The sequence below is a fragment of the Ambystoma mexicanum genome, chromosome 1q (genome assembly GCF_040938575.1).
Source record: "Ambystoma mexicanum isolate Mex_15411 chromosome 1q, UKY_AmexF1_1, whole genome shotgun sequence".
In the NCBI taxonomy this organism is placed as follows: Eukaryota; Metazoa; Chordata; class Amphibia; order Caudata; family Ambystomatidae; genus Ambystoma; species Ambystoma mexicanum.
Window position 1 is genome coordinate 1,391,401,034 of NC_090922.1, and position 12,025 is coordinate 1,391,413,058.

Genomic DNA, 12,025 nt, shown 5'->3' on the forward strand with positions numbered 1-12,025 from the left:
CAAGGATCGTTACCCATTGCCTCTCATCTCTGACATCCTGGAAGCAGTCAGAGGTGCAGTCGTCTTCACGAAATTAGATCTCAGGGGTGCCTACCATCTTATTCGCATAAAGGAAGGTGACGAATGGAAGACAGCCTTTAGAACACCCTTTGGCCACTTTGAATACTTGGTTATGCCCTTTGAACGTGCTAATGGCCTATCTTCCAAGCAATCTTCCAACATTTTATGGATCGGGTGTTTTCTGATATGCTGTTCCTCTTTGTTATTGTATATCTGGATGACATACTGATATACTCCAAGGACCACCTGAAACATGAAGAGCACATAAAGACAGTCTTACAACGTCTACGTGAACACAAGCTCCTGGCTAAACCCAAGAAGTGTCTCTTCCATGTATCAACTGTTCACTATCTCGGATTCGTTCTTAGCCCAAAAGGAATTGGAATGGACCCCTCAAAGGTTGATTCCATTCTATCCTGGCCTGTTCCAACCACTGTAAAACAATTCCAATCTTTCCTAGGGCTTGCTAACTTCTATCGGAAATTTATACTAGCATTTTCTGAGATTGTGCATCCCATTGTTACATTGTTAAAGAAAGATACCCCCTTTCGGTGGACCTCTGCCCAAGATTCGGCGTTCCAGCGGTTGAAGTCGGAGTTCACACAAGCTCCCATCCTAGCTCAACCTAACATTGATCGACCTTTCCTTGTCGAAACTGATGCCTCCAATTACGCCATTGGGGCAGTCCTGAAACAGGAACTTGGCGACAAGTTAGAACACCCTATCGCCTATCGCCTATCTTTCTGGCACCTTGACCCCCAGTGAAACTCATCATTCCGTCCTGGAAAAGGAATTGCTAGCCATCCGTCAAGCCTTCACTGATCGGCGTCATCTTCTTTTGGGAGCCAAACACCCAGTACAAGTCCACACTGACCATCGGAATCTTCAAGTCCTGCAATCCCTAGAATTTTTGCCCAATACCAATTTCAAATCCATCATGTTCCTGGAACACATAACATTATAGCCGATGCCTTATCCAGACGTCCCGATTATGAACCCCTTGAAGATCAGACCTTTCCTAAGATGTTTCCCCACACAATATTTGTTGCCCAATCAATTACCCTTCTGGAGTATATTCGAATTCAAACCCAGTCCTCTGAACCTTGGAAGGAGTTTAAGAGAAACAATAGGTGGAATCTCAAAACAAAGGGCGAATACCTGTTTAAGGACAATAGCTTGATCATTCCCACTCCTGGACTGAGACAAAAGATCACAAGTCTATGCCACGATACTTTTCATTCAGGACATAGTGGCATCACCAACACTCTCCATCTAATACAAAGACAGTTTTGGTGGCCAAAGATGAAGGATGATATCAAGATCCATATCCAAACATGTGCAGTCTGCAATCAAAACAAACATGATAACAAAAAACCAGCAGGTCTCCTGCTCCAACCAACAATACCAACAAGATCCTGGGAAATCATTGCCACAGATTTTATCGTGGAACTACCCTCTTACAGGGGGTGCACAACTATAATGGTTACCATTGATTTGTTCACTCATATGGCTCATTTTACACCTTTATACAAACTGCCAACCTCATCTGAACTTGCTGGAATTTTCCTGGAACACATATTCCGGCTTCATGGGCTACCATCCAAGATCATTTCTGACTGGGGACCCCAGTACATATCCCAGTTCTGGAAACAGTTATGTTGTATACTGGGAATCCAACGTGCCTTGTCTTCGGGTTATCACCCACAGGCCAATGGAGCCACTGAACAAGTAAACCAAACCCTGGAACAGTATCTTCATTGCTTTGCCACCAAGGTCAAGGATGATTGGTCACTCTTAATACCTGTGGCCGAATTTGCATACAACAATTCAGATCATTCAGCTATCAAATCCAGTCCTTTCTTCTGCAGTCAAAGATTTCATCCTTCAGTTCTACCGTCCATTCTTCCACACCCTAACTCAGTACCTGCAGTTGATTCCTGGATTGAAACACTAATTAATGTGCACAAAGAAGCAAAGGAACACCTTGAAAAGGCCCAAAGAGACGTTAAACATTATGCAGATTCCAAAAGAAGACCTGGGCCTTCCTATTCAGTAGGCGATAAAGTCTGGTTATCCTCAAAACTCCTTCCCCGTCACCTATGACCAAATAAATTGGCTCCCAGGTATTACGGGCCCTTTTCTATAAAAGAAATCGTCAACCCAGTGGCCTTTTGACTCTGACTACCAGAATCATGGAAAAGGATCCATCCAGTCTTCCACATCTCTCTGTTAAAACCATATGTTCAGCCCTCTCGAACTGCTCCAAGATCTACCCCAGTGATTGTCAATGACCAACTCAAATATGAGGTCTCCAGCATCTGTGACTCTAGGTACCGACGTGGCCAATTACAATATTTGGTTGAGTGGAAAGGTTCACCTCCCAGTGAGCGCACTTGGGAACCCGTGTCAAACATGAATGCCCCCAGGCTGATTCGAAGATACCATATTATCCATCCAGGCAAACCCGGAGGACCTGGACTTCAGAGGAGGCATACTGTCATGAACCGTCACCTACGTCCTTTCTGGACTTCGTGGTCCCTGGCACATAGGGGATTGAATGCAGTAATCCTTCCAACATGGCTGCCGGACACGGAACACTGTTTGTTAGCCCTTGCGCTCCACACTCTGCGTTCTACTAAACAGACACGCCCCCGTGGCTCTGCATATCTCAACCCTACCACTTGCTGTGGTTGGACGTGTGTTGATGGAGTTCGCTCGGGGCTTTCACCTGCATCCTGTTTCCCGGTTCCTTGAATCCCCCTTCCTTCCCTCCTTTCCTCAAAACTTACCTTCGAACTTCCAGGATTTTCGCCCGCCTCGGGTCACGGCGTTCCGTGTCTCCGAGCTCGGACATTGCTCCTTCCTGGTCTCCGTCCTGTACATCTGAACGTATCCTGGAGTTGGATTGTCATCCTCACGCTGGAATCCGAAGACCGGCGCACGGGTCTATACAAATCCCGGACCGTGCGAAAGAAGTCACCAAAGAAGGTCTCAAGCAAACAACAAAAACAGGTGAGAAGGGGAGAGACTTGTGACACCATCTGCTGGTTGTCTGAGGTAATGTATACATGATAGGGATTCTGTATACAACATTATTGCTTGAACAAATGTGGCAACCCAACCACTGCTCTTTCTAGGGCTATAGGATTCATATGGATAATTTGTGAAACGTATAAGACTTCCATGGGATAATGTCCCGCCAATTGCTTTAAATGGCCATTTTGGGATTCAAGGGTGCCCTTTCTGAGATTTTGGTCAATTCCAGGTAGATACCAGTGGTCATGTAGGTGGCAATGCATGGCTCTTTTATCAAGCAATACTTCAATGCACATGTTTTAGAGTACATCCTGTTTATCTGAAAATATGTTACGGTTGCTTGTGTCTGCAAATGTCACTCTTATGTTGCATCCTCCATAATACATACAGTCAAAAAATATAAGCAGTAAACACAACATCTGATTTGAGGTCCCAATAATTCCAAGATTCTCCAGTAAAACTATCAAGTCTACTTCTATGGGCGTTCTTGTTGCCATGGAGGCAACCCTCAAAGGTGCGTATAAGATTCTGCCTTATCCAGTTTTCCATGGGATCCATCTGGGTTGTTTTTCTATAGTCCTTCAGCTTTGTAGAATTGGTACCAACTGCATGGATCTTGTTTGCAGATGCTTTTCCCACATCATTTATCTCTGAGACAGCCATCTGCGATTTCTTATTCACCTCAGACTTATGTTGAGGTCTCACCTGAGCCATATCACACAACTCGTCTTTCTGGGTATCCTCCTTAGATCTTTTTACGTCAACATTGTTGACACCCATGAACCACTGAATACACCACTAGCTGTTGTTTGATCCTGTCTTTCTGCCACCTTATCTGTCCTTTTATCTAGTAGTATATCAGTCCTTGGCCAGATCTAAACATTTCTCCAAGAGGATCTGATCTTGAATAACCCCTTTCTTTAAATAGATGACAGCTTGCAAGAAATCTTTTAATAACAACTCCATCCTCATGAGTTATAGGTGCACTGCACCTTGTGTCGAGTACCAATTTCAATTGGTACTTCTGTTTCCCCCTCTTTTTCCCCACACTTGCGTGGTCTGAATGACACAAGGCTAGTAAGATTGTTGTTTGTCTTCCTTCTGGTACCCCTCCTTGTCTTGACGCAACTAGAAATACTTGTATACAGGTGCGTTATAAATGACTTATATCATATCATAACTGCATATCAAAATGTTCTATGTAAAGTGCTTTGGATAAACACGCTATACAAATAACACATTATTATTATTATTGTTATTATCGTTATTAAATTAAAATCTGGTCATTATCCCCTGTTTTTTACAACATATGGTGCTTCTTTTGAATAAGACAAATATTTGTTGCAGGCCTACCCACATAAGACTCTGATTCTTGATGGGTATAGATCACTGAGTTGGTTTTGGAACTGATAGATCATCATTTAGTGAGGGGACCAGCTTGTTGGAGAACCGAGAGTTTTGATTACATTTCGCACCTCCAGAGCGTATGCAGGCGTTGTTTGTGTTACTCGAAATGTTGCTGGCACATTGGTTCCCATGGGTGGTCCAAGTGCTGGTATTGGCTTTGTTTTCCAACTCGATTGCTTGATGGCCACTTGCCGCTGAATCACCCTTAGAGTTTCTGATGACTATGGTGGTCATGACCATTGTGGCACTTCTGTGTTTGAACACAGATGAGCCTAATTTCTGAGAGAATGAGCCCAAAAGCTCATCCATTTTTGACCCTAAGCAGTCCACAGTTGGACCATTGGACAGGGTGGGTCGCTGTGACTTTGACCCAGTCTTTACATTTTTCATAATTTCAGTAGTAATGGCTTTAGTGCTCATTATCATGAAGTGACATATCGCCTCCCTTCGAGAGCTTAATTGTCACCATCATTTCAGCAATTGCATCGTCTTCTATAGGTGTAGATTTGTCTTTTAATGTAGATTTAGAGGGACCACTCCTACTTTATGGGCACATTTCAGTGGCACCATTCAGATCAGAACGAACCTGGTCAGTAACCCCATTCAATTCCTTGGCCAGTTTGTTATCGACTGAAGCCAAGTAGTCTTCAATAGAGCAGAATGATTCTGTGAGGTCTTCAGACTCCAAATATTCCATAGAATCCATGGAGACAAGAGTTAGCAGACAAATATTTTGAAGGGAGCAGTGATGAGCCAATAGAAAAGTTTATGTCAGTGGTTTCAATCTCGTTTTCCCCAATCCCGGAGGCACCCTGGGCCAGGAACGCAATATGGTGTATTTTTGAAGATCTAAGACTAACTCATGCAAGCAAACACAAGTCGCACAAGCCTACACGAATCACTGAAACCCCCGCTAGCAACCATTCCTCCACTCCTACCACATGACAAACACAGCAAACACTCAATGGCAGCTCAGGATTTTTTTCATTGGATCAGTGTAATACGTCTGCTACAAATGTGCAGAAGTATAGAAAGAGTGCTCCAAACAACTAAAAGGTTTTGTGGGTTTCTCCCACAAGCACTTTTTTAATATTAGAATGAAATGGTGCATTTATGTGGAAAAAGTGGTTGAAATGTGATGCATGACAAACATTTTTTAAGGTAACAAATGAAAAAATGTCAAGTCACCAAGAGTAGGGGACGTAAAGGGAGAAGCACCAATGCAAAACTGGAATCAGAATTCTGTTCAGTAATAGAAATAATAGTAGTACTACAGTGCCACAATAGGCCCTATTTGGTACATATAACATAAGAGATTGAGCTATGGTGCTGTGTGCTCACAACTGAGGTTGCAAACAACCATGCATTTTAAACATGAGAGTTCCCTTGAAAAAAGGCTCTCAAGTTTTAAAGTTTAAATAAAAGTCTTTTTAGTAGCCAATATCATCCAAATATTCAGATGTAGAAGCAGACAGATCGAAAAAGGGTGATGCATTTCAGAGAAGCAAAAATGGAGCGTCTGCAGTTAGCTGGCTGCAGTTAGCTAGCTGCAGCCACTCCATTCCTGCTTCCTTTCGTGGCTGGTTTATCGGGAGTGTTACAGGTCTCTGCACCTTTAAGGGAGACACCAGGAGCATTGGCAGGAAGCGGGAGGATGAAAAGGGAAAGGGAGGAGCCAGAGAGGAGCTGGCAGTTCCGATGTAGCTACTGAATAGTAGACGTGTTTTCCCTATCCATCTGGTGTTGCGTCCTGTGTGTATGAATGAGGCTGGCAACAACTGCCGACAAGGATCTCTCCCCTCACACCAGATTACACGTCGTCCACGTGGAGCAGTGATCCCACTACGTTTGCTCTCCAGATGCAACCCCGCCTCCAGTGCTATGCTCCTGGGGTGTAAATTGGCGATCCCGCCTCACGACCACCTCCGTGGCCATCCACCACCTCCATACATGCGGCCCCTGACCCGACGACGTCCTGCGGTGCCCACCGATCCCGCTGAGGGCCCGCTCTAGTGCCTTTCCGTCACTCTGCTGCGTGGAAATCCACCAGCAGCCTATTCCAGGCATCCTCCCGGTTGCTGGTGCTACTGCTCCACAGACGCCAACGCATGTGGCTGCAGAAGCTGCCACATGCCTCAAAGAAAGAAAAAAATGAACACACTGCTAAAACAGAAAGTGAGTGCACAGCGACCCATACACAGCAGCAGGTGCTCCCCACATGCACACCAGCCATCAATGAGGTTGTCCTCATGGACCACTACACAAATTAGTGGCATAACCACCGATCAGTGCATATCCCCAGCAGACACTATGCCCACCACCGTCACCACTCAGCAAGTGTCATCTACGGCCGGGAGAAGGGCACATACAAGACACCATCCCAACACGGGAACCACGCCCACAGTCCCAGGCCAATGACCCAGAGAGTGCACATGCGCCCAAGCCTCAAGAGCAGCACAGGCATCTGCCGACAATCCTGTCATCATGAGCAACCCAGAGGCACCAGCACCCACTCCCGCCCCCTCATCCAAGGTGGCCTTGCTATGAAAGCCACACCCGAATGGATGGAAGATTTTAAGCACTTCGTTTAAGCTGCAGGGGAACAAAACTCTCTGAATTTGAACGACATGTTCATTAATCTAGTGGTTAACGAAATAAAGAGCTTGGTCAAGACCATTGCCCCAGAGGACAAGGTTGACTTCACCACATTGATCAACGCCCTCAACAAGAAACTCGTAATTGAAACCAACAGAGACTATAAAAGATACCTATTCAACCAATGCACACAAAAGGCGGAGGAAAGCATCGATGAGTTCATCACTCGCCTCCGTCTGAAGAGGCCCATTCCACTTATTTTCCACTGACGAGGTGATCAGACTGCGCGTGATTGAAGGTTGCCTATTGCCTGCCCTCAGGAAACAACTACTAAAAAAGCCCCTCTCCATTGACGAGGTGAGTGAGATGGCTAGAATCTTCGAGAGAGTGGAGGTGCAGGTGGCGTTGATTGAAGGGAACCCAAATAATAAGCATTGAAAGGGGCAGACCACCGCCGCCATCCAACCGACACCGACACCTCAGGGGGCCCACAGATCGGGGGACCACTCCCAACAGGATCACCAACGAAATGGGCCTCAGCATACAGCGACAATGCTACCGGTCTGGCATGGGTTTCCCGCACTATGGGACCTGCCCAGCACTGTCACAAAAATGCTCCAACTTTGGCAGAGAAGGCCATTTTCAGTCGGTCTGGAGAGAAAGAAGCCCATTTCCCACACCCAAACTCAACACTCAACCTCAGGCCAGGACGTATGGCCACCCACCCCAGCCTCCGACCCATCAATTTCGACCAAACATACCCTACCACCAAGGGCAACGAAGAAACATCAGAGCAATGGAAGAGGATCACCCGCAGGACAGCGAACAGAGTTATGAGCAATACGATCAGTACTCCCATTTCGGTGACGAATACGACGAGCCCCCGAACATGTACCAGACCTACGGAGAACATCAACACAATTTCCAATACATGGGTGTCGACGACTATGACCAATACCACCTGCATGAATACGTCAATCTCATCCAGGATGAGAAGGACACAAGGGAGGCACCCAGAATAGCAGTACATCTGGGAAACAAACAGTTATGTTTTATCATTGATTCGGGTGCAACAGTAAACATCATGGGGGAAAAGGAATTCTTGCAGATGCCGGAGTGGCCTGAACTCTCGAAGGCCAACTCAAGGATCTTCCATTCACACAACATTCTCATTCATGCGACACAAGCACTTACACCCATACATACACACACCATTCACACTGAACTATCACTCATACGCACACTTACATAGACTGACACAAGCTTGAATGCACACACGCATATACACAAACATACATATATCCACATCCAACATGCACAACATGCATTCAGTGATATATATTACAAAAAAAGACTATCTTACCTGTTTCCCGGGCCAGCTTCAGACCAGACTTGCTGCCTCAAGCAGCTCCGTCCTCTTCACTCCCGGCCTCTGGATCCCGCACTACACGCAGACAGAAACCACAAAGCAGAGAGAGCTTCCTGGTTCCTGACATGCGCAGGGGAGCAGGATCACCCCCATATCATGCTGCGCCCACCAATCAGCCAACACTGCAGCTCAGCCCCAGCGCTTGCCCCCGACTTTAGAAAGACACAATTTCTTTCTAAAGTCAGAGTCAGGGCTGAGGCGGGTCCGCCTACCCTTTGAACGAGATACCAGGGTCCTCCTATGCCAGTGTGCCGACCCAATAAGATAGCTGTGCGAGTTAAGCACTTGCTCTGTGTGCATCTTGAAGTCAAAAGTTTGAATGACTCCTGATGTCAATCAGAGCCGGACCAAGGTCTGCCAGCACCCTGCACAAGTTTTCAGTGCACCCTCCATCATTCCCCCCACCCCTCCTGCCGCCCCATTTCCAACATTTTGACAGCATTATAGCCAACCCCCCATAAATGCAGATCAGCAGGGGGCACAGATATGTTGTTTGGCTGATACTTGTTCTTCAAGAACAAGACTATCATCAAAAAAGCAGAACTGAGCCCCCTGCTGCTCTTGTAAGTGTGTTTAAGGACCAGCTCAGTGTCACGTAAACTTAAATATCAGTCTGGCCCACACCTATCAAATAATCACGCCTGCCCGAGTGATTCTTTAGTAGGTGCTGGCCCAGACTGATATTTAAGTTTACATGACACAGAGTGGGAGGCAAGGAACCCTTTATTTGCTGTGCTGCTTCTTCCATTAACACACGATCAAAAAGATCCTAACATTCCTCACCTTTACGCACAAAACAATAGCCATAATTTCTCGCATCATGACCAGGATAGACTATGCCAACAGCTTATACCTAGGAATGCCGAATTATCTATTGAAGAAACTGCAATGTATACAGAACGCAGAGACCAGACTCCCCCTCAAACGATCACAAATAGACCAAATAACTCCTGCGCTAAAGATGCTACACTGGCTGCCAGTCAAAAAGCAAATCACATTCAAAACTATGTGCATAGCACACAGAGCAATCCACGGTCAAGAAGCAGAATTCGTACATAAGAAAATCACCATTTACCAGCCGACCAGAACACTCAGATCCAGCAATGACATCCTCCTGGAACCAAAACAGTACACAAGAACAAATCTTGGTGGATCAGCATTCTCTTGCCTAATGTCAAAAATGTGGAACTCCCTCCCGAGAGAAATATGAAACATGAATGACCATCTAAAATTCAGAAAACTCCTAAAAACCTGGCTGTTTGTCGAAAACGAAAGAGCAACACCCACACACCTCGGAATGAACACACACATCACAAGACGGAGGACTAAAGCATACCACGACAAGTGCAGGAAGGTGGAGAGACTTCCAAGTGAGAGGGAGACCCGAGTTCCCATGGAGGGCCTTAACAGAGTCTAAAGAGGGAGATGGGAGGGTCCTAGGTTGAACCGCAGACAGATGGGATAAGAGTTGAAGGAGAAAGCGTGGCAACTGAACAAAAAAACAATGGGGGCCAGGTAGATCAAGGGCACAGGGAAGATGTCCCACCACGCCCCCCTCCTCATACACCCCCCATAAGGGGCCAAGGAAGGAGGTGGCAGGTGCACACCAGTTTAGGCCAAAGGGCCAAACCAGTGCAGAAACAAATTATCCAGGACTTGGGTGGAGGAGGGGCACCGTTTCTAATTAGCCCTGCAGACAACTCACAACCCTAAACAGAATAAAGGAGGGAGACCCTCTGTCCTCCTAGAGCACCACAATATACAGCATTAGCAGGGACGCGTATCACAGGTGGCCACATCATAAGAGGTACGATGGTGCGCCTCCACTAACCAAACCCACTAAATATCTGATCCCTCTGCTCACACCTCTCAAATTCTAAACATAACACAACCATAACTATACTGCATAACACACCACACACACTTCACTACATTGCAACAATGAAGCAAACCACACATAGCCTCGCACAACAGCACACGACAGCTACCAACCGAGAAAAAAAAACACGCTCAGCGAACAATGTAAACTGAAATGAAGCTGCCAACAGCACATCACAGCTCTCTTGCGCCTTCTCCCGCTAAGTCCCACTAACTTACCCAACCCTCTTGGTTTTCAGATCGCCAGGGGACCACTCTGGTGGTGATAGTGTACAGTATAAATATCCTTTAACATAACATAACCTTGATCCGGCACTGCTGTCGATAAATGTAATACCACTGAACAAGCAAATAACAAACCCTGATATTGCAGCGCTTAAAATGTGGGAGCAATCAGTGAGATAAAACACATTATTCTTTGCATGCCAAGAGTCCCCTTTTACTCAAGCAAAGCTCTCAAAATGGTCGTCATGGGAAATAGCTGCATTTTACCTTTGTCCAGCCACGAAAGGCAGAAAGGCATGTGAATGCCTCTCGGGAGCATCAGCTGCAAATCTTGAAGGGTCAAACACCTGCAATACAAGGAATCAATTAAATGACAGACAATTCTTGCGCCACAAATCGGCTTGCATTTTAGTTTGAGCTTGATTTCCCTGCAGTACATGTGTGTAAAATTAAAATTATTTTGCCTTTTCACACAATTTACAAAGGTAAAATTCACGTCTAAAAGCCACATTTAATGTGTGGACTATGTTGGCAACAGAACGTTGTCACGCCCATGATTTGATTGCTTACTGCTAATTATCATGACTCCTTTTATATCTTCCTATGTAAATAATAGGACTTTGAAAGTCAGAGGAGATGTTGCTTTGATTAATTACCAGTAATCATTACTCCAATTGTATATCCCTCTTCATCCTAGAAATTGTGTAGGTGTAACTACTGAGATGAGGAAGATCAGAAGAGGTCATGTTTTAGCTGCTTGTTGCATCCGCCCTGCGTCCCGCTACGGGGTGACGCAGGGCGCTCCAATAAAAGCCCTGCCCCCGAGTACGGGAGGCAGTTCCGGGCATATTCTCACAGTGTGTGCTGCGTATTTATTCAGCTCCCGCCGGAGCTGCGACACAGGCCGCGCGGCCTATCTTCCACTCTATGCCCGCCCCCGCGTGCACTGGGCCACGGGGCCTCCATGTAACAATGGCGACGAGGTGGAGCTCGTGAGACACACGAGCTCGGCGAACAATGAAATGCAGATGGCCCACGACCATCGCGCATGAATTTTTGGACACCTGGTGGGGGAGGGATCACACACGTGACCCCCCACCCCAAAAAAAAACAACAAAAAAAAAAATGTTTTTCTCCTTCTCTCTCGGTGCCATCCGCTCACCAAGGGCAGATGCAACACACCAGCATCCACCAAGCACGAGGTGAATGGTGCCCCCCCTCCCCCCATCCGGACGTGGAAGCACCTGGTCGCCCATCCACCTCCACAGGGACCTGGAGCTCCAGGAAACTTCACGGGAGGCCTGGAACTGGCATAACGTGCCTGACCTGACGGGAGCACATGAGGTGAGTGCCGGATCTGGCCACCACTGCGCAGTGGTACAATCTGCGGATTTC

General features: G+C 46.4%; 1 protein-coding gene across 1 annotated transcript in view; it reads right to left on the reverse strand.

Moving 5' to 3' along the window:
• The window catches only part of LOC138548034 (cytochrome P450 4B1-like), a 567,791-nt gene that overhangs the window by 56,687 nt on the left and 499,079 nt on the right, over positions 1-12,025 (reverse strand). The window contains exon 11 of the mRNA XM_069642251.1: positions 10,898-10,977. Coding sequence (XP_069498352.1) covers positions 10,898-10,977 — 80 coding nt within the window. The remainder of the gene's footprint in view (positions 1-10,897; positions 10,978-12,025) is intronic.